Source organism: Opisthocomus hoazin, chromosome 10 (assembly GCF_030867145.1).
Source record: "Opisthocomus hoazin isolate bOpiHoa1 chromosome 10, bOpiHoa1.hap1, whole genome shotgun sequence".
Classification (NCBI taxonomy): Eukaryota; Metazoa; Chordata; class Aves; order Opisthocomiformes; family Opisthocomidae; genus Opisthocomus; species Opisthocomus hoazin.
Window position 1 is genome coordinate 24,999,615 of NC_134423.1, and position 23,908 is coordinate 25,023,522.

The 23,908-nt window shown below is 45.0% G+C and overlaps 1 protein-coding gene across 1 annotated transcript in view; it reads right to left on the reverse strand.

Moving 5' to 3' along the window:
• The window catches only part of AGBL1 (AGBL carboxypeptidase 1), a 282,923-nt gene that overhangs the window by 253,918 nt on the left and 5,097 nt on the right, over window positions 1–23,908 (reverse strand). Inside the window, 4 exon segments of the mRNA XM_075431306.1 lie at window positions 16,372–16,465; window positions 18,930–19,061; window positions 20,368–20,514; window positions 21,849–21,912. Coding sequence (XP_075287421.1) covers window positions 16,372–16,465; window positions 18,930–19,061; window positions 20,368–20,514; window positions 21,849–21,912 — 437 coding nt within the window.

Consider the following 23,908-nt stretch of genomic DNA (forward strand, 5'->3'; position numbering starts at 1 on the left):
AGAACATGAAATATGAAACTGAAGGACTGAGAAAACACCATCTTCGCTGCAATATACCAAGAAAAAAGTGGCAGCCTTTTCTTTAAGAAAAAGCCAGTTGCCTCAGAATAAAAAAGGGAATGACTGATATTGAATACAAGATGAAAAACTGTGTTTGTTCTTTTTAATATAATGGTACTGTTTCCATATGACACAGCTCTAGAAATAGATCCATCAGTTTGAGTTTATATGGCACTTCACTTTCCCCTCTGGTCCTATTCAGATGAAGCACATCCATAAAGTCCAGCCAAAGGAAACTTTAAGCTTAAAACCTCTAGGGAAGAGAGCTGGCTTGCAGAGTTTCTTTGAATATGCCAGAGCAAAAAAAATTTCATCCAAGCATAGCTACCAGAATCATTCTCCCTGTTCTGCATGACAAGATGCCACTTGGGTGGTTGTGAACTGGCAACAATGCCATAACATAACCCTACAGCCCTACTCACTTCTGCCTGTTGGTGAGTGTCCAGTTACAGGCTGCCTGTAGTACTAAGGGCATGGTTTAAACGAATGAGTAACTGTTTACACATCAGCTGCAGCACTGACAGCACACAGTGCTACATCCTCATTTGCAGTAGCAAGCAAGTGGAAAAAGATATTGATGCCAATTAATGTTCTTGCATGTCAGGCTTTCCATTTATCAATCTCCATGTGCTTCCCAAGTAGGTAAGCGTAATTTCCCTTATTATGCACACAGGTTAGGCAGTTTTTATACACTGCTCTTGCCTAAATCCCAAAGGATGGTGGTTAGAGTTAGAGCTCCCTGAAAAGCTCACATGCAAAGGGAAATTTCAACAAAATACACAGCAGAAAATGCGCAGAAGCTGCCACCAATTTTCTCCTGTTTTCCAGTTACCCCCACTTTTCATCTCTTCCGATGATTGTGTTCCCTCACATACATACTTAGTCCTTCAGCATTGAATTTACTGTGGATTAAGCACATTACAGTTTGATGGTCCTAACAGATGCTGCCAGATACAAACATGCTTGGAAATACTGAGATATTAATTTGTAAGCTGTGTACACAATACTGAGCTAATTAATACTATTAAACCAGTCTCAAACTGATAACAATGCATAAACATGCTTAAGAAACACAAAGTAACATTCTCTTACAGATTCACATTAGGCATCTTGACCTAAATTTAAAAGGTATATTTATGTCCAAACACACAGCTAGCACTCAGTAGGATTTTGTCAAAGCCCCGTTGTATACTAAGGTCAGAACTACCTTTTAAGTGTACGAGTTCAGCCTTTGACCTGCCGAGAGGCTTTCTCTTATGGTTACATTCCCTTTCATCTCCATACATCTAAGTATTTCTGAAAGTCCAGACATTTGTACAAAAAACTCAGTCCTCACTAACATCCTGCCATTCACCTCTCCCTGCCATTCTGTGGTTTCAGTCTGACTTGGCAGGTGGGAAAAAGAAATGGGGATGCTGCTGTACTGTGTAATATACACACCACGATACACCTTTGCAGGAAAGAGCCAAGGCATGGAAAGTGAACAGCTTTCACACTGCCCTGCAGCAGCTTTCTGGACATAAGATCTCCAAGCTGTGGGAGGAAAGGTAGAAGAGTCATCTGAGGACATGTGATCTGGTTCAAACTAAATAGGATAGACTTTGAAAACTAGGATGCACCTTCTGCAGAAGCTGCCTGTGCAAGTAGGCTGAGCCACCACCACAAAAGGCCACAGCCTCAAACACAGCAGCTGATGCACCATCACCCCAATACCTGCTGTGAATTTTTACTTGTCCTGTCCTCATCTCTGCAGCTCAGGCAGGACAGATTTAGAATGTCTTGCTGCAGGGAAGGCAACCCACCGGCTGCAGGTCAGAGATAAGGCTCTCTGCAGCCACAATACCTGGAGATATTTAGCATTTCAAAGAACAATAGGCTATAGAAGATGGCAGTGGGAATGGCATAGGCAGGGGGTCCTGAAAAAATAGAGGTGTCTTTAGTAGTACACCCAAGAGTCAGAAATTGTGTTAGCTGTCAGATCACCCATGTTGCCTTCACCCAGCTGGTGACAGAGATTCAACATGCAGGACACATCCAGACTTTGGGAGGATGAGTGGGAAGACTGGACTACTGGGGCAGCCAAAGCACAGCCTCAGGCTTCATCCCCACATCTACAAGCAGGGAGATCTGAGAGCAGGCAGCATGCACCAGCCTGGAGTGCAACATCAGTCACTATGGCATCATGGAGCTTGCAAGGCTAGTTGAAAGGCAGCATCTGGCTGTTGTGGCTGGTCCAGCCAATTTCAGGCTAATTAATTTTTTCAGTTATACATGTGTAATTCCTTATTAAGCAATAATCTGGTCACATCTTAGTGCTGGTGCCTATTTTTCACAACATTCAACTAGAAGATGTGGAAGGAAGAAAAAGGCAGTAACAAGTCAAAATGCAGCAAATACTGGGTCAAATTCTCTTGATATTTGCTGTTTGAAATTGCAATGTCACACTGGCATAACCACAGGGGCTTTTTGAAGCAGCCATTTGCAGAAGCCTAAGTAATAAAAATTTGTACATTCCCCCTCCTCTCCCCCCCTTCATTGGAAAGCTTCCATATGATATAATGAAGCCAAATTCTGGGACTTGAACTTTGACTATATCAATGCCAAGGCTGGTAGAACTTGAGCTGTAAATACAAGAATGGAGTGATGAGGATAAGTAAGTAACTAAAAACCACTGTAAAAATGAAGAGCATTGTCAGGATAGTTCTTCCATGTGCCCCTGGTTTTTTTCTGCACGGAAAAATCTGGAAGGTGGCAAAAGCTAGAGTAGCCACAAACATGTACATACAATTTAAGAAAACAATAAAAAAACCAGATAGAAATGAAGCTTTTGAGTAGACAGCGAAAGCTTCTGTACCATTGCAGTATATGTCCTACAAAAGCCCAAACTATATCCATTTAACACGAGAGGGAAGAAACAGAGTAGATGTGCCAAAGATCTGGGTTAATTTTCTTTTTTTCTTCTGCAATACACTGTTGCTGTAGGCTAATGGTAAAAGCTCAGTCTCAGAGCCATGACCTTTCCAAGGTTTACACTTCAGAGGCAGTTTCCCTTTCCCCGCTCCAGAGCTGAGCCATATTAGGAGCCAGCAGCCCTGTTCTTCCTCACCAGCCACTTCAAGTTTTCAGGTTCTCCCTTCCATGTCCCAAGCCCTGTCTCTGAACACATCCCAGAGCAGCTCAACTCTGTTTATTTACAGGTTTTACTGCTATTGCTGCCATTCCAAGTGTTGCCCTGCAGATAAAGAGACCAAGAAGAGCCCTGCCAGTGGTAGCAAGCCACAGACCTGTGCTGCACCTGTAGCGCTCCTGTTACAAAACCTTCTCTCCCTAACAAAACTCATTTTATCTGTGCTGGATAAATACTCTAGTATGTAAGATTTCTCTTTTATTCTCTATAATCAGTGTTCAATAACTACCCAAAAGAGCCTGAAAGACTGGAAATATTTTGGAGCTCTCCTGCCCGCTGGAAATGAGTCAGTTGTGTTGTCTCTACATTGCTAAAACCAGCTACCCTGCTGCTGCTACTACAGCTGGTGCAGCTCCAACAGTGCTAGCAGGACAGGGAATCCTAGCATAGAAAGGCTGTTGCTAAGGGCTTTGAACACTGTGTCATAACTCAGCTCAGGGCAGGTCTAATCACTGTTGTGTTTTAAAACCACTGATAGTTCCAGAGACTGGCTTATACTCCACCTGCCAGCATTGCCAGCACTGGTGGAGCTGGAAAAAAGCCACAGCAACTCCAGGAAATTCTTAGGGCTGTTTTCCTTGTGTGGACAGCACCTGCTTGGGACCAGCATTGTGTAAAATAGTTACTGTAGAAGTTCTGCATTGAGGATTCCTTTCACTGTGGTTTTTTCTCTTCCCCCCATCAAATTTCCCTTGTCCACCTTTGGACTGAAACCTTTTGTGGGGAAGATTTTACAGCTGCTTTCTACCCCCTTCATAAGGGTAACAGGCTTCTGGGTGTGAGGAGAAATGGCAATAAATGAAGTGAAAGGCAGAGGAAAGGAGATTCCTGGGCTCTCACGTGCTGACACACCAGTAAGTGCCCTCAGCTTTGTCCACACACTCCCTGCCTTCTATCAGAGATTCACATCACTACCAAACTCAATGATTTCCAAGGGGGCATTCTTTTTTGGCCTCCTTCACATAGGAAAACAGATGCAGGCAAACAGGCAGGGTGGGCACCTGTTCATCAGCTCTACAAACAAATTGAGATAGGCCTTGCTTAGAAATACCTTCCCTCCAGTCCCAGTCCTCCAGGGCTGTCTGGTTCATGCTTTCTGAAAGCTTTGGCACTTAACATCCACCTCAAACATGCTTACAAGGTCACACAAACATGTTTTTCAACCCTCTCCTTGCTCTGCCAGCTCCATGTTCACCCCAAAGTACGCTTCAACTGCATCCTACCCGAGCATAAAACCTTTCACAATCTCACTACTGCTTTGCTCTCCCCTTTCTCGTTTTCCCCCTCTATATCTGTCCTCACTGAATGCCTCAGACACAACTGACCATACCCTCACCACCCTTAGGAAGGCATTAGAAAGGTGTGGTTTTAAGTGTGTGCCTTAAGCACATGAAAAGTCTGATCTCGTGTGACTTGCCTGCAGTGACACACCGTGTCTCAGATTAGCACTTCAGACACAACAGATCTTCACAGAATCACAGAATAGTAGGGGTTGGAAGGGACCTCTGTGGGTCATCTAGTCCAACCCCCCTGCCGAAGCAGGGTCACCTACAGCAGGCTGCACAGGACCTTGTCCAGGCGGGTCTTGAATATCTCCAGAGAAGGAGACTCCACAACCTCCCTGGGCAGCCTGTTCCAGGGCTCCGTCACCCTCAGAGGGAAGAAGTCCTTCCTCATGTTCAGACAGAACTTCCTGTGCCTCAGTTTGTGCCCATTGCCCCTTGTCCTGTCACTGGGCACCACTGAAAAGAACTTGGCCCCATCCTCCTGACACCCACCCTTCAGATATTTATAAGCATTTATTAGGTCCCCTCGCAGCCTTCTCTTCTTCAGGCTGAACAAGCCCAGTTCCCTCAACCTCTCCTCGTAGGGTAGATGTTCCAGTCCCCTCATCATCCTCGTAGCCCTCCGCTGGACTCTCTCCAGTAGCTCTTCATCTTTCTTGAACTGGGGAGCCCAGAACTGGACACAGTACTCCAGATGGGGCCTCACTAGGGCAGTGTAGAGGGGAAGGAGAACCTCCCTCGTCCTGCTGGCCACACTCTTCTTGATGCACCCCAGGATCCCATTGGCTTTCTTGGCAGCCAGGGCACACTGCTGGCTCATGGTTAACCTGTCGTCCACCAGGACACCCAGGTCCCTCTCCGCAGAGCTGCTCTCCAGCAGGTCCACCCCAAGCCTGTACTGGTGCATGAGGTTGTTCCTCCCCAGGTGCAGGACCCTGCACTTGCCCTTGTTGAACCTCATCAGGTTCCTCTCTGCCCAGCTTTCCAGCCTATCCAGGTCACGCTGAATGGCAGCACAGCCTTCCGGTGTGTCTACCACACCTCCCAGTTTGGTGTCATCAGCAAACTTGCTGAGGGTACATTCTAACTCTTCATCCAGGTCGTTGATGAAGAAGTTAAACAAGACTGGGCCAAGTACTGAACCCTGGGGGACACCACTTGTTACCAGCCTCCAACTAGACTCAGCGCCGCTGATGACAACCCTCTGAGTTCTGCCATTCAGCCAGTTCTCTATCCACTTCACCGACCACTCATCCAGCCCACACTTCCTCAGCTTCCCCAGGAGGATATCATGGGAGACTGTGTCGAAAGCCTTGCTGAAGTCAAGGTAGACAACATCCACGGCTCTCCCTTCGTCTACCCAGCCAGTCATTTCATTGTAGAAAGCTATTAGATTGGTCAGGCATGATTTCCCCTTGGTGAATCCATGCTGACTACTCCTGATAACCTTCTTTTCTTCCACTTGCTTGATGATGGCCTCCAGGATAAGCTGCTCCATCACCTTTCCCGGGATGGAGGTGAGGCTTACCGGCCTGTAGTTCCCTGGGTCCTCCTTCTTGCCCTTTTTGAAGATTGGAGTGACATTGGCCTTTCTCCAGTCCTCGGGCACCTCTCCTGTCCTCCAGGACCTCTCAAAGATGATGGAGAGTGGCTCAGCAATGACATCCGCCAGCTCCCTCAGCACTCGTGGGTGCATTCCATCGGGGCCCATGGATTCGTGGACATCCAGATCGCTTAAGCGATCCCTCACACAGTCCTCCTCGACCAAGGGAAAGTCGTCCTCTCTGTAGGCTTCTTCTCTTACCTCCGGGGCCTGGGATTCCTGAGGGCCAGTCTTAGCACTGAAGACTGAAGCAAAGAAGGCATTCAGTAGCTCTGCCTTCTCCGCATCCTCCGTCACCAGGACACCCGCCTCATTCAGCAGCGGCCCCACGTTGTCCCTAGCCTTCCTTTTGCTGCTGATGTAGTTGAAGAAGCCCTTCTTGTTGTTTTTGACATCCCTTGCCAACTTCAATTCCAGGTGAGCCTTGGCCTTCCTCGTCGCATCCCTGCATGCTCTCACCACGTTTCTGTACTCTTCTCAAGTGGCCTGTCCCTCTTTCCACATTCCATGGACCTTTCTCTTCTGCCTGATCTCTGCTAGAAGCTCCTTGTTTAACCATGCAGGTCTCCTGCCTCCTTTGCTAGATTTCTTTCTCAGGGGGATGCATTGCTCCTGTGCATGGAAGAAGTGTTGTTTAAAGAGCGACCAGCACTCATGGACCCCCCTGCCTTCGAGAGCCCTGGCCCACAGGATTCCTCCCAGTAGCTCCTTGAAGAGGGCAAAGTCAGCCCTCCTGAGGTCCAGGGTTTTGATCCTGCTTATCGCCCTGCTTCCTCCACACAGGATCCTGAACTCGACCATTTCATGGTCACTGCAGCCGAGTCTACCTCCGACCTTCATATCCTCCACCAGTCCCTCCTTGTTTGTTAACACAAGGTCCAGCAGCGCGTCTTTCCTTGTTGGTTCCTCCACCACTTGCATTAGAAAGTTATCATCGATGCTCTGTAGGAATCTCCGGGATTCCGCCTGCTTAGCTGTATGGTCTTCCCAGCTGATGTCAGGGTGGTTGAAGTCCCCCATGAGAACCAGGGCCTGTGACTGTGAGGCTGCTTGCAGCTGCCTGCAGAAGGCCTCATCAACCTTCTCCTCCTGGTCAGGTGGTCTGTAGTACACACCCACCGTAATGTCACCCTTATGAGCCTGTCCCTTAATTCTAACCCACAAGCTTTCAACTTGTTCCTCATTTGCCCCCAGGCCAAGCTCAATGCATTCTACTTGCTCCCTCACATATAGAGCAACTCCCCCACCTCTCCTTGTTGGTCTGTCATCTTTTGTCATCTTTTTTGCTTTTGTAGCCCTACCACCACTAGTGAAAGCCTTCTCTCTGCAGATCTGGAGCAGCTTGCCCACTGATCTCTGATAACCCCTCAACTTCAGAAATCATCCCAAACTCTTCATTTCATCCTAGATCACAAAATGTTTTATAATCTTTGTAGCTCTCTTCTCACTTTTTAAATTTTCATTTATTCCACTCTGTTCCTTGTGCGCTATTAAAAAAAATGTATAGCATAACCAGTACATACCAGCTTGACCTATCCTTCTATGGGACTATCATACTCAGCTACAAGGAATCATTGTTAACATTAACAATTCATTTAATTCTGGGAAACACTGCAAGATGCAGCTGATGTATGAAATCAAGTCCTACCTCCCCCATTTGAGCAGGAGTGACGGTGGTTTCCCCAGGTACACGGGGATACACCTCACAGAAAGCTTCTAAGAAGCAACACAATTGCAATGCCGTGTTGCACTCAGTGTTAGCTTTCATCTAGTTAGCACAAACACCAATGGTAAGACAGATATGACAATATGAAGAATACTCCCAGATTGGATAATATGTCTTAAGCAGCTTGGGCACCCCATGCTGAAGGCCCTACTGCAACCCTTAACAGTTGTTAGCAGAATGAAGTAGATTAAAGCTAGGGCAGAGAGACTCTCCCACCCAACGAGCATAGAGTTGCCTGCAGTGTAGACATACCAAAGCCAGCATGTGAGGTCATCCATGAACTGCATCTGCCATAGCCACTGGGTGTGAAAAGTCAAGAACTTAACAGGAGTGACTTGCCCTCATACCATCTTTCCAAATACAACCTGCTGTCTCAAAGGGGAAGAAATAATGTGCAAGTGAAGCAAGGCCTTCAGTTGAAAGTTGCTTCTTTTCAAACTGTTACTTCTACCTGAAATGGAAGTAAAACATAAGCTAGACCTAATAGAAAAAAGCAAACATCTTTTTCAAAATATCAGTATCACTAAGTGGGCCCATTTATAAACCAGTTCCTCCCTTCCCATGACTTACCAAGTTAAGCTTGGAAGTGGATTTCTCTTTATATAGCGTTCATTCACTGAATTTTTATGCCACAGACGTAGGTGTTATCTGTGCTTAATCTCGCCATACCAGAGGCTACCAAGAGATGGCACCAGGGTTTCTGTATGCAACACCTTTGTCTGGCCATCTGGAACAACCTTGGCTTATGGTGTTCCTCTCTGCTTCATCAATTCTTCATCTATTTTCAGATCTCCTCTGAAAGCATCTCTTCTCCCTTTCCTCTACCTCTTAATTTTTCATTTTCTCTCTGCTGCTGCTATTAACAGTACAAAGCCAACAAAGCCCAATTCTGCAATGCAACACTATTTACTCTGTAAAGCAGCACTGAGATACCATCAGTTTGAAATGGCATTTTATAACTTATTAGTAATATTAGAACGGGTCATTCTTTGAGAGAAACTACACAGACCATAAAAAGAACAGAGAAAGAACTGCATCAAACTTGGACACCTTTGACTCCAAAATAATTTCTTCTGTTACAATGGCTCATTGCATTAAATTTGAACACTACGGTTTATTTACTTATCTCAATGATGTACCCATCTTTGCTCCATGTTTTCCAAGATACTAGTCAAGTAGAAAAGACACTTCATGTAAAGAATAATTTTAAAGGCAACCCTTTTTCCCTTGTTGCTGGCATCATCCCATTCAGAACACTATTTACCAGTTTTATTTAGCAGGAATTCCAGGCTAAATCCCATGTAGATCAAGGCCAGATTGGAAGCATGTCAGTTAGCTGTAACATAACTCAAAAGAAATTTCAGCTCCTCCAGTGAATTTTCTACAGGGATCAAATGAACCAAATAGCAATTTGAGAATAAGCAGGCACTAAGCATTGATTAATTCTGACCACATTCCAGTAGAATTGTGTGTTAGTTTCCAATTAAATATCCAAGCTGCACAACACAATTAATGGCAAAGCACAGACTAACAAGAGGAATTAAGGAAGATTTTCATTTGATCTCCTCTTAGGAATCACTGCCAAATAAACAAAGGCATAAAGCTGTGTGTGGAGCATTCCTCAAAAAGAACCAATCACAACAACTACCACATCAGGTTGCAGAGGAACTAATCACCGTGTTGGTGTGTTGAGTTTCATCTCATTCTCAAAATATTGGCTGGTAATGGCCATAGAACACGTTCTTCTGTTCAAGCAGAAAGCAGTTGGAAGTTTAGGACAACCCAGGAGATGGAATTGCAGCAAATGTATATGGTGGCCTACCAGCAACAAGTTATCCAGGATTAAGGCTGAGGAAACTAACTGCCTGCACTGGGTCAAGGATGCATTTGCAGCTGGACCTTTTCCATGTCTCTCCATCATTCTTAACAGAAGAGATGATTCTAGTATTCAGGTCATCCCTGCTACATATCTCCTCTCTCTTTGTTTAAGAGACATAGCCTACTGTTGTTCTGATTTCTTCCGTTGCCATTAAGGTCAGAGGAGATAACTTTTACAGCCATTTTTTGATGCACCAGCTTGGTCACTTTTCAACACCATGGGCTCAACACTTACATTTTTATCTTGCATCAAAAGCACCAGTTCCAAGACAGGAAGACAGGATCTCATACAAAACAGGCTTTATAGAAAAGAAGAGTAGTGTGCATGTGTATGTAAATATATATATGTTCAAAGCCTATTTTGAAGCAATATACAGCCTCTTAACTTACATCTTCAGCATTGCCACGGCCTTTGTATTCTTCTTGGTCAACCTGACAAAATGTCTGATTAAATATAAACCCATCAGATCTGGGCTTTTAGCTTTAGATGTGCTCTCTTGATTACCTTGACATTCCTCTCTTCACTTGCGCGAGCTCTGCATTCAATACTCCAGTAAAAATCTTCCTCTAAGCCTACATTGTGACAGAAGTATGTGATAAAGGAATCACTTCCTGACCATAGCAACAATATCATCATTATTCTTGCACATCTCAGATTGAGTCACTCCCCACCACGAATGACCCCCAAGCACACATCACCAAAGAAAGAGACACATGTGGTGGTGTCATTTTCTCCTGGGATTTTAGCCCTGACAGTAGTTGGAGAGGACTGTATTTTCCAAATCTCTCAGCAACCAGCTACATGACCCAACCTTAAATGTTAATCACACTACTTCCAAGTTACCCACTCTGGACTCATCCTCCAGTCAGGGAGAAGGAAACAGTTCCAAGTCACCTCAAGTTTCTAGAGGCAAACATTTGATACAGGTGAAGAGAACCTCGTTTCTTCCTTTAGTATGTGAGGAGTCCAGATATCCACCTCAGACGGAACAGAGTCACATGAGAGGATTTCCTCCCTTTAAAAAGAAAGGGAGATTATTGGCAAGTGTTTGAGGAGCAAAGATCGTCAAATAAGCACCAAACATAAGAATTCTGATCAAGTGTCAGAAGTAGGCAATGCTGGACAAGAGCAAAGGCAGATAATTTCCTCATGTCACATTTTCTGCTGAATTAATTTGGCACCATTCCTAGACCTTTGTTAGTCACTTTCCACTTCCAATTAAGTAGTCAAACTTTAATGGAACAGCCCAGTGCAAAAAGCCAAGTTTTGTGAATATTCACAGAAAGAGTTTTTAATTCTGATGAATACTCATTCGTGCTGCAGTCTCTCATATGAGGTTTATCCATTCACTTACCATCAGCTAGCTCTGCTCAGTGTGGTAAAGAGATGTACTCACAAAGAGCTTTGAGAAACAAAGACATTTTAAAAGACATACTAGCTTTTAATAAAACTGCAGAAATAAGACTACCCACCAACCTTTTAACAAAAGAGAAAGATAACATAATGGAGGGAACGACGCAGACACAAGTCACACCATCATTTGCCATTTTCTCAAACCAGGTCTTCCTCATGCAAAAGAATCATAAGTTCTCGATTTTTGTTTCCATTCACTTTGATAATCTACCTTCAGCTTGAGGAGTCCTAGAAACCCACACAACATGTAGCCACTGACAACATACAGCCTTCAAAGCCATCAGCCTGCCATGTCAGCACCCTGGGGAGGACATCTGGTGCCTGGCCACCTGGAGACAGAGTCAGGGAGAAGAGACCCAGAGCGAGACATCTGCCACTGTCATGTTCCACATCCATCTGCCCCAAACACATCCAAATATCTCTCACAACAAGTACGTTCAGAAAATGAGCAAGGGTATTGAAAAGGACACTGTAAAGTAGAAGAGGGTAGAAGATACAGAACACATGGGGAATAAGTAATGTGGGAGGTGCAAGGAACAGGGGTCATCACACTCTGTAGGTCATGAGGGATGGTGCATTAGAGAAGGTGTTGATGGAGTGAAGATTTGGGCGTCCCACACACACAGTCATATCAGATATCCCAGCTACTGACATAAACATAACTGAGAAAAACAGAACATAATCTGGCTTTATTTTAAACTGCCCCTGTAAAAGGGTATTAGAAAAGTTTCTCTGCAGCACAGCATCATGAGAGATAGGCAAGAATCTAGAGTCTCCATCTCCTGTGGACCTCACAGCGCTTAACTCAACAGTTCTCTAGACGTCAATGAGTTTCACATTTTTTCACATAGCTTCTACTTCAGATATAGGTAGTCCTGGAGAGATCCACACAGTTGTGGTACCACCAACCTGAAGATCTCATATGCCTCACTAAGACCAATAAAGTCCATGAGTCACAGTCTCAGGGGAATCAGAGATACTTGGCACGCACCCAGAGAAGGTCAAATGGAGCATGGGAGACCATTTCTAAATAACCCAGAGCTTTGACACTGGGAAAAATAAATAGAACTATGTATCTTGTTTCCACATCTTAGCTAGCTAAATAAATAGCTCTCATAGTGCACTCTTCAGGGCAGATTCTTAAAGTGACCTTGGTCCTACTGCTGCCCAGGACAGGAAAACACGGGTATAGTCACAAGAGAAGTGGTGCGTTTTCAATGCTGCATTCCTGGCACCTGATCAAAGAACAAGAGTAATCTCAGCCCCCACAGTTGCCGGCTGTTCCTTCCCAGCAGCAAGGCAAATCATGGCGGCAGCACATAGTTATGAAGTGGAGAGAAGGTATCAAGGGCAAATACAAAGCAAGAATAAGAGGCTTGCTGCAAGGACATCAGATGACCAGGAGCACATGCTGAATTAGACAAAGCACATATCCCTTTTTATTTTTTCTCCCCACCTCAAAAAATCCATCCAGAATCTTCCTCCCACAGCCACCCTACAAGTTTTTAAACTAGAGCAGCTCAAAAAATAGAAAAATATTTTCACATGTACCCACCTCCATTTTCTGATGAACTGTAAAGATGCCTGGTATTTTCAGACCATAGCTATCCCAGGCATTCACTAATGCTGGGAAAGAAAATCTGTAACCCACCCTACAGTCTGGACTTCTGGTCTCAGGGCCTAAATTCTTGTCAACATCTCTTGATGCCTCTTTCCCTAGTGACAGCAGTGCTTCTAAACAGACTGCAAGTAAGCATATGTCCTACTAAATAATAAGGACCTAGTGCCTTTAAATAGGTTGCAAGCATTTTTTTTTTTTTTTTTTTTTTTTTTTTTTTAAATAAAACAGGTTTGTGTGCTTCTTCTGATGCAGAACAGACTGTCTCCACTGAGCCACTGACCTTCTCAGCTGCTCCTAGTTATTAAATGAAACAAGCAGCTTTGAGCCTGGGCAGGCCAGCTGAGTGGCTACCAGGCTTCAGCTGATTTATGGTTCTTGCTCGTTGAACCAAGTGTAGGTGGGAGCCAAATCACCTTTTTCTGTGAGCTAGGTCCAGGAAAGATTTTATCCTCCACTTGCACACTCATACAAATATGTTTTAAGAAGAGCACAAATATTTTAGGTAAAAATGGAATTAGGAAACTGAACTAGCAATGAAGGAGTTCACATAGAAAAGAATTTAAGATCCCTTTTTTCAAAGGGAAAATAAATCCAAGCTTTTAAGCAATAAATAAAAAGGCTTATAAGCAATAAAACTGGAGTTTTATTGAGGGGAAATTTTGAGTTTGTATTTTCTGGTATGCATGTTTGTTCCAAATGGAAAAAAAGGTCCACAGAAGAGTTCAAAGCAATCTTTGTACATCAGATAAAAGGAAGAAAAAACAAAATATTGCACTCTGACAATCTGGAATCCTTGAAATCAAAAGGACTGTGTTTCTCTGAAAGCTATTTCTTTCCCTTTCTCCTTAGAAGTGAGTGTTCTAGACCACTTTATAGCCTACATTACAACAACCCTCAGCAGCACTAGCTGCATCTCCAAATGAATCTCAGCAAAAACTCAGGCTAGAAATGTATGACAGATACCAAGTTTTCCACTTCCCTCAGAAGAAACAACAAATGGAAGAAGCAGCTTTACACAAAATTCATTTAAAATGCCTTCATGCAGCCAGTCCTATTGCTTAACAGAGAACTGATACAGGCCCAAGTCCCATTACGCACAGATCCTGACCTATCATAGAATCGTAGAATGCTTTGGGCTGGAAGGCACCTTTAGAGGTCATCTAACTCAACCCCCCTGCAGTGAGAAGGGGCATCCTCAACTAGACCAGGTTGCTCAGAGCCCCTTCTTGAGTCTGGCCTTGAATGTTTCCAGGGATGGGTCTTCCACTATCTCTCTGGGCAACCTGTTCTTGTGTTTCACCACCCTCATGGTACAAAATTTCTTCCTTATATCCACTCTAAATCTACCTGCCCTTAGTTTAAAACCATTACTGCTTGTCCTATCACAACAGGCCTTGCTAAAAAGATTTTCCCCATCTTTCCTATAGACCCCCTTCAGGTACTGGAAGGTTGCTCTGAGGTCTCCCCGCAGCCTTCTCTTCTCCAGGCTGAATAGCCCCAACTGTCTAAGCCTTTCTTCATAGGAGAGGTGCTCCAGCCCTCTGATCATCTTTGTCACCCTCCTCTGGATCAGCTCCAAGAGCTCCGTGTCTTTCTTGTGCTGGGGACTCCAGAGATGGACACAATAATCCAGGTGAGGTCTCACCAGAGCAGAGTAGAGGGGCAGAATCACCTCCCTTGACCTGTTGCCCACGCTTCTTTTGATGCAGCCCAGTATACGGTTGGCCTTCTGGGCTGCAAGTGCACACTGGTGGCTCATGTCAAGCTTTTCATCCACTGTTTCCCCCAAGTCCTTCTCAGCAGGGCTGCTCTCAGTCCCTTCCCTATGAGGCTATTGCAGAAGTAGAACTAACATGAGTCTAATCACTTCCATAGGAAGGAAACCAGGGAATTGACTGGAATTTGCTTACTTCTTTAAGCACAGGCATGGACTCATCAATCACTTTTTGTTGCCTCAGAAGTCAAGTCCAGCTCTGGGTCTAACTCATTGTGAGCACCCCTGTAAAAGCAGTTCTACATGCTCCCTGAGTCTTAAAGACTGAAGTTGTAACATGAGGCCTGGGGGAATCTTAGAGGGTGCTCAGATAACCTAGGAATAATATCCTAGTGATAATATTCTTTGAGTTGGGTAAAATCCAAACCTTTGTGCAGGAAACATCCCAATATCATACTTTTGGACAGACCACATAGAGGAACCACAGCTAACCTGGCTAAGAGGGAACTGAAGCTGTGAAGCAGTTCCAGGTACTTAGCACTGTAGTAGAAAGCAAAAGTGAGCTGGCTTCCAGTAACAAAGCACCTGGAGGAAGTTGAGCATCTGGTGGGCCCACTCAGTATCTCATTTAGCAAAGCAAACTGTTCAAATTTTTTTATAGCCCCTGACTTGTAGGCAGAAGAACTGGAAGAATGTTGCAATTAGCAAACGATAGTACCATGTGTTGACATGCAAGTTCATCATTTGTGGCTAGTGCAAAGTAATTCAAATTCCTTCCCATGCAATGTATTGTGTAACTGGATTGTGAGAACTGGTGTTACTCTTTGATGTTAAAAGCAGGATGGGCATTATTTACTGGTGGCCTCACCCAGAGTAACTGGTCCCTACTTCAACAACAGCTAAGCAAGCAGTGGTCAAACTGTTGTGCCGTGTCTGCCCATCTGCTTCTCACCTACACGCAATGTCAGCCTAAGGCTACTTCCTCAGTAATCACCAGCCATGAACCATACCCATGTCAGGTCCCTGCAGAAGCCAAAACCGACTGAATGTTGCCATGTCCTTGCCGAGATGTGCATGCACAAGTAGGGACTATGTGCTCCACAAGGCACTGCATGCCTAAGAAGGAGAACTGGCAGGTTCTGTGTTGCTTAAACAAATGTGATTGTGTGGGTACAGGTCATAGCCGTAAATTCTTCCTCCTGTTTGTAATGAGCAAGCCACAGAAATGTGTTATGTCCTTCTGTGGATGTTTTCCACATTACAGAGTTTGCCTTGAAAGGCATCTGAGGACGTGGTCGGAATGGACAACTTGAGGACTAATGTTCAGCATTAAGACAGAGATAAAAAACGAACTTGCTGTCTTCAGAAAAATCTATTTGAAATATTTGGGATGGGCTTAAAAACAGACATAGATTAATACTAGTAAGAACTGTCATACTTCAAAAATATCAGAATGACATGGTCACAGCTGTCCACAAAAGGAGGACAAGGCAGCACTGCCATGATTCCACTGTACCTGCCCCCAGGCTGGTGGTGGCAAGAGGTTCTGGAAAAGGGGTAGGCAGGAGCAGTTTTCCTGCTGCTGGCACATGCTTCTCAAAATCCAGTCCTGACTGGGAAACAAAGGACAATACCTTGCAATCAAACTGCCATCACTGTATAGGACAGACTGCAAATAAATGGCCACCAGCATGAATCATGTGATGAATCACAGCATTAACATGTCCTTCAGGGAACTATTTCTGCCTCTTAAAAAACCCTGCAGATTTAAAGTGAGGGGAAATCGTGCATCCATTTCTGATTTCTTTGCCTCTTCAAGTGGAACCAAATTTTTATTTCTTGCCATCCTGGAAAGACAAGTTCCCTTGGGGCTACTGCTTACCTGACTGTCCTGACGTGTCTCTTGCTGTAGGGGGTGATGACTTTGAAAAGCAGCTCCATGGCTCCATTGATGCCAAGCGTAGTTCCTGTGGTAACTAAGCCAATAAAAGAGAAAAGCAGTCAGATCTGAAGCAGGCGGTCTGCAGCATTGTGCTTAGTGGTGATGCAGGGAAGGGAGTAGCTACCCCCAGAGATAGGAACAGATTTTTCCAGTCTCCCAAATGGACTTCACAGGTCATTTTACAAACACAGAAACTGAAGCATAAAGCTGTCTGTGGACACAACCTGAGCCAAGATCAGACACAAAACCAGATCTCAGATCCTGCAGTTCTTCCCCAAGTTCCCCAAAGCCCCTTTTGCTGTAAATATTATGCTCTCCAGAGAGAACAACTCGTAGTTAAATAGGGTCATCTCCCAGAGAACAACTCATAGTTAAACAGGGTCATCTCCCACTCAAATGACAGGGCTCAAATTCATCCCACTTTTTCCACAGGCAACTCCATGAGGATGGTTTATTTCACAGGGGCATGGAGTGCAGTTTTCTTCCTGTGCTATTATTCAGCAGTGTGGAAGTGGAGGTTTTTGGGAGGGCGGTTTCTGAATGCAGCTTAATTTCAGCCAATTTTACTGTTAATCCTTCACCTGCTAACATGCGGCGAACTTTATAGATAGATTTTGCAATGGATTCCAAAAATGCCCTATGCATAAACTAAATGCTTATCCAGGCCTCCCCACTATAAGACAGGGTTTCTGTGTAAAGAAGGGATAAATACAGCCCTGAGATATTAAATGCAAGCGAACAGGGTGAAAGGATCAGTAATCAAGAGCAGCCAGAGGGAGACCTGGCTGCCTGCCCACTGCTGGGTTTTGGCTGTTTTGTAAATATCTCCCAGTGGCCATCACAGAGCTGCCAGAGGGCCCATCATCTCCTGCAGTCCTACCATGTCCCGCCAAGTTGTCCTGTGATGGAAAGCTTTGCAAGGCTTGCCAGCTACTTTTACAGTAGCTGGTAATTCATTAGAGACAGGGTGGTGGACAAGGCTGGCTGAACTCCTCCTGCCCCAGAGTGGGACGTGGTCTACCACACACAACAGGTGGCAGAGATTATGAAGGGAGTGACTCGGAGCAAAGAACTGGTGCATGAGATTGTGACAAGGACTCATCTTTTCTGCTGTCACACCTAAGCACTCTCAGAATTTTACACGCTTCTGGATCCTCTCTAGTTCCACCCGCTAAAAATAATTTTTAAGATTGGGAGCATGTAATCTAGTTTGATATCACATCTGCACAGACCTCCGTGTAACCTCCCCTGCAGCTTCTCAGCTGGGCCACAGAGTCAAAGTTACTCATGAAAGGGGGAAGCAGATCTAGAGAGTGCTGGAGATACTTGGAGAGTAACAGAGATGCTCCAGCAAAGGAGCAGAGTGGAAGTTTCAGGGTCTGACATCAACAGCAAGCAGGCCAGGCTGTAGTGTGCATCCTAAAATCTCTGCAAAAACTGCAGCTGAATCGGGATGCAGGTGCACTGAAGCAGGGAGCAGTGAAGGGTGTAGATCATCATTTTTCATGGGAGGCAGCACAGGGTCACTACACAGCTGTGAAACCCAAATAAAGGCACGTTTCAGCTTCTGGCCTTGGCTGCATTTTCAGGCACACTCAGCCTTTCAAATACTGCTTATCACAGGGAGAGGGGTTGAATGTTGAGGCTTGGCTGCTTGCCTGAGAAAGCCCATTGCATGAAGCTAGCTCCTGTACCAATAGAAGCGACCTGCAGGGCTCAGCGCCAGGAGTGCTAAATCTTAGGATGCATATAGCAGACTGCAGACAGGACAGCCATCAAGAATTATCTGCTGGGTGAGAGATGCAGAGAGGGAGAGGAAAGAGTTAGAATGAGCAAAGGGAAATTTGTGCTGACAAACTCAGTGCTCTATAGTAGGGAAAACCTGTATGAATGTGTAATGATCCTGGGAGACAATACTGGAAATCCTGTTGCTTGAATCATTTAATATGAGGGCATTGCCAAGAAAGAAAAGCTGGGAAAGTGCGTGGTGGGGGTTGGGGGGATACTAAAGAGAAGACCAGGATGTAATATGTATTTCCTAAGGGACCTTGAATGAGCAACAGATTTCTCTCTCCTGTTTCTCCACCCGTATTTTCCTCCATAGTGGAGCTGCTCTGAAGATCCATACAATCAACAATAGTGAGACATTTGGCTGTTATGGTAATGGGAACTGCGTAGAGATTTAAGGTATCTAAGTCTCAGAGCAAAGGAGTTGACTGCCTATATTCTAGAATAGGAGATCATTGCCACGAATATATTTTCACTATGGCACTTCTATTATCATAGTCCATAGATGAAATATATGTAAAGGCTGTATAGGTGCCTTGGGTAGCACCTCTTTCTATGGCTGTTTTGGCTTTTGTGCCTGATTCTGTACTTTAACGGTGCGTGAAGGCACTAACCTTAATCAGGAACGATGTTTCTTTGCGCTGAAATGACTAAAAGAAGAACTCTGGTTGTTGTCACACAGAGGAAAGAAGGAAAATCCAGGTACTCACCGTTAGAAGCACAAACCCGCAAGACCCAGAGGCAGTGTGTGAGGTTCAGGTGGTGGCCCAGATTTCTTCTTGTCAAGCTCAGTATTACATCAGTTGCTTCTGCCTTCTGCACTTTCAGCCCAAACTTCCTATCTGTGAAAAACCAGTAAGAATCAAACTATTACAAAGACAAAAAGTTTGTCCCCATCTTTCTTATAAGCCCCCTTTAAGTACTGAAAGGCTGCAATAAGGTCTTCCTGGAGCCTTTTGTTCTCCAAGCTGAACAGCCCCCAACTCTCTCAGCCTTTCCTCACAGCAGAGGTGTTCCAGCACTTGGACTGTTTTTGTGGCCTCCTCTTGACCCGCTCCAACAGGTCTATGCCTTTCCTGTGCTGAGGGCTCCTGAGCTGGATGCAGGAGTCCAACTGGGGTGTCACCAGAGAGGGGCAGAAGGGAAGAATCCCCTCCCTTGACCTGCTGCCCACGCTGCTGGGGATGCAGCCCAGGACACAGTTGGCCTTCTGGGCTGTGAGCACATGCTGCTGGGTCATGTCCAGCTTCTCATTCACCAGTATCCCCAAGCCCGGCTCCTCACGGCTGCTCTCAACCCCTTCATCCCCCAGCCTGTATTGATACCATGGGACACCCTGACCCAGGTGCAGGACCTTGCACAACCTCATGAGGTTCACATGGGCCCACTTTTCCAGCTTGTCCAGGTCCCTCTGAATAGCCTACCATTCCCCAGGCGTGTCAACTGCACCGCTCAGTTTGGTGTCATCTGCAAATTTGCTGAGGGTGTCCTTGATCCTACTGTCTATGTCACTGATGAAGATATTAAAGAGTACTGATCTCAACACGGACCCCCAAGGGACATCACTTGTCACTGATCTCCACCCAGACATTTAGTCATTGACCACTGCTCTCTCGATGTGACCATCCAGCAAATTCCTTATCACCAAATAATCCATCTTTCAAATCAATATCTCTTCAATGTCTCAGGGGGAGCAGAGCATGGTTCCACCAGTGTCTCTCTCTCATTAGAGCTGTCAGCTCCTGGTGGGTCTCTCCTCTGCCCTGGCGTTTGCCTGCCTCAGGAAACCCCCCTGTATGCCAAGATCTGCTGCTCTGCTGCAGATTGGGCCAAGAAATAGAAATCGTATTTTAAGATTTTCTTAAGTTAAGGGAAAACAAAATTAAATTTCTGCTGGGGGGGCTTTCAGCCATGAGGCCAGCCCAAGGCAGAACATGGATGAAACCTATGCAAGAAGTAGATCTATGTGCATGTACGCCATCCGTGTCTTGTTGCAGGATGTCTACCTGGCCAAATATCAGAGAAGCAGCACACCCCAAAAATAAACTGTCAGCTGTCTATCAGGCACATCCCAGTGCTGATTGTTGCTGCAGCTGCCTATCAGTTTTGAGCCCCCTACACAAGAAGTCCCCCACCACTCAGTGATACCTCGTCGGCCGACCCTGGCCAGCAGCAGAAGCAGGGGCAGGAGGATGCTGTGGTCGGGTGGATCAGTCCGGGCAACAACGATGAGAGCCTGCAGCAGTGCCTCGCTGCCCCCTTTGCTGATCACGTAGTGAATTCTCCGGCCGGTCCCTGGGGAAAAATGGGAGAGAAGAGGCTCTGCTCAGAGCACCCCTGCCCCAGAGCTGCCACTGTCATAACCCCTCACGCCACATGGAGCACACAATGTTCCGGTGGCCTTCCTGTGGTGTTTTATTGCCAGAAACCCAAGGGCATTTGCAGAATTGACCGTGGATCTCAGGTGCCCCTGGCCTGGAGACATGGTTAACAGCTGCATGGTGAAACTATGCGCTCTGCTGTCTCTTGTTCTAGCAGTGATTATCTTTACAAACCCATGTCCTGCAGAAGTTTTCAGTGCGCATTGAAATGCAGCAAAGAGGAATAAGCAGAGACACCAACAAGTTTCAAAGGAGCAGAAGGCTCAGTGACCATTTCTTAGACACAGGAAATTAAACAAGCAAAAGACTAAAGCTGCAATGGGCTTCTGCCAAATGAAAAGGGATCCTGGGGAAGCTTTGCGGACAGCTTTCAAACAAATCTAGCTCTCCAACAAAACCACATGCTAATCCTGTGAGCCCTACAGTGTCAACAAACATTCATCCATGGGCGACTTCAGCAGGGACTTCAGGCTCCATGGTTGGAGGAAGCCACACGTTCATCTCCTGGAAGGGAGACGGCACGTCCCATCCTCCACGTAGGCAATCCTTCCATCTAGCTGAGGAACAGCACTGTGGGGCTTCAGAAGAGAGGCCCAGCTGGATGGGCGATATGTGCGGTGGGGCTCTGGGGAGTGGGGAACACAGGAGGCTCCAGCACTCACCGATGCAGCCCCCACAGCCTGGCAGATCAGCTGGGTTGAGAATTGTTTAGCAAATGATATTTTTGAGGTGGAGCAGGAAGGAAAAGAAACTAAATTATTTTTTCAGTTCTTTTGCCAATTCATTTATTTTTGCACATGGCTCGGGCGCGTGCAGCAACATGCCTTCCCTGCAGCCCCGAGGTGGAGGTGCCTGTTGCAGAGGTGCTGAGCTCTCCCCATTAGAGAGTCCCTGTGCTCTGGGAAGTCAGGCTCCTCTCCCTATCTCACAGCCCTCTCTCCAGTGGCACCGGGGAACATTTCCAGTGGTTGACTGCCAGGGATTATGAAATACCTTGAAACACACAGGCATCTTTTAAACTAAAAATGATGAAGATATTCTGTGTTGGTTTTTTTCTCTTTAACTTACTGGAAAAGCTCAGTTTTCCAAACACAAGAGTAAGGACTCTGATCTATAGGTACAATTCACATTTTGTTCACTTTGCAAACATCTGGCCGAGTTTATTGAGGTATGAGTTCCCTGACGTGTTTGAGGACCCCCTTTCTGTCCCTAGTCCACAGGCATTGCCCCAGAGCTTTGCTTCCTTACCCAGAGAGAGCAGGTCAGTGAGGACACTGAGAATATTCCGGATGACGTCCTTGTCACAGGAGCTCTGGAACGGAAACACACCAAATTTAGGGATCAATTCAGAACAGTGAACTTTGTGCTACACAGGGCTGCAGTACCTCATGCAGTGCATAGGCACTGAGATCCTTGTTTGGATACTGAGTACTTTTTGTGCCATCTGGCCAGTGAATATGTGGCACCATATTGATAACACATTTTAAAAGCCTCTGACAGACATACTGATCATACCACACAATATTTAATACACAGTATCATTTCTGCAGAATTTACATATAAATTCTAAATCACATCTCTCTTTTTTGCTTTGCTCTAGCTGCCTCAAAGTTGAGGAAATACTGTATCACACAGAAATGTTAAATGTATGGTCGTTTTCCATGACAGCATCCCTTAATTCTGTCAGTTGAAGAATACCTTTAAATTATATTAATCGCACTTACAAGAAAATTCCCCTGTCTTTTCAGCTTTGCAGCTATAACCACATGGAAGCCTGGAAGTTTGGGAGCAAAAAGATGCCCTAAACTTATTTTCATTCAAGACCAAGTAAGCACCACAGCTTGACATCACACATTCTGCTTTAGATTCACTTTAAATTTTGCACTACAGGAAATAAGACATACTGTACTCCAGGAGAAGGAAACACATAATACCCACCATCCATCTGTGTGATACACTAGACCCCTTCTCTAATCCTTCTCCAACCATATTTCACTGCTGAGACTGAAGAATTAATCACCAGTCTGTATTGCTGTATGAGGGATATTGGATAAGTTCTAGATCTCTTAATTTCCATACAGATACAATACAACACAATATAAATTTCCATTATAATAAAAAACTTGCATTTGTGTAGCCTTGATCCTGAAGAACCTCAGGTGTTTCGCATAAACTATACTGGAATCACTCTATCTCCCATTGAATTATAACAACAGGATAATATGTTACAGATATATAGCTCCTATATTTCTGAACGTTGAAGTGCTTCAGAAACTTCATGTACTAGTATGTATTCCAGATATATGGGATGATTTTACCAGCCAGATTGATTCAACCATTCTCTGACATATTTAAGATTATGCAACTGAATATTTAAGACAAGGAATTGAGAAGTAACACCCAGTAAAAAGAAACCCTAGAAAGAATACTAGGGAAATTTATTTCAGATCTGTAATAATGACTATTAATGCAAACTGAGGGTTTTTTTCAAATGGATCCCTGCTAAATTAGCAGCACAAGCTGACATGATGCTGAGGATTGTGTAGGTAATTAATGAGCTGCAGATATACCCCTTCCCCCTTTGTTATAGTTGGGTAGAGCCTACATTGAGTAAGACATGGGAATGAAGCAGGAAAATGATCAGTCTTCACAGCCAGAGCAGGTGACTGTCAGCCTGGAGAACCAGGTTTTCACCACTGTCGCAGAACTCCTGTAGGATGCTTGGCAGCTCCCTTCAACCAAGCCTCCTTCTGTATTGGCAAATTATATCTGCCATCTTCTGCAGGCAATATCTACGTTACTCCTGATGGTTCCTAACTTCTGTATCCTTAATATTATGTTTTCTTACATTTATTTGTTTATCATAATTATTTACATAAGCAAACTCCATATTTCTGAAAACCTGAATCCCCATCATACTGGTTTTGGTCAATAACCAATGCTACCAAACTTTAACTGCTCAATACACATTTCACTTGACAGAAGTGAGCAACAGAGACAAAAGTATCAGCAGGGGAGGGAGACAAAAGAAGATGTGGTCAGGGGAAGGGGAAGGAAGGAAAAGGAGTCAGGCGAGGATGAGAGATTGGAGCAAACAGGCAGAGAATGACTTCTGAAACAGAGGACTCGGGGGAGGAGGCTCTGTGAGCACTGACACCTTTCTAAGGACTCACCTTACTTTTGTTGTTAGCTAAAATCCACAGGAAAAGTGCATGTCTCATCCGTATCTCAGAGATGGCCCTTGCTCAGAGTGAGAGCATGCTGCTGATCCTGTTCGTTACTATATTAACTCAACAAGAGAGATCTCT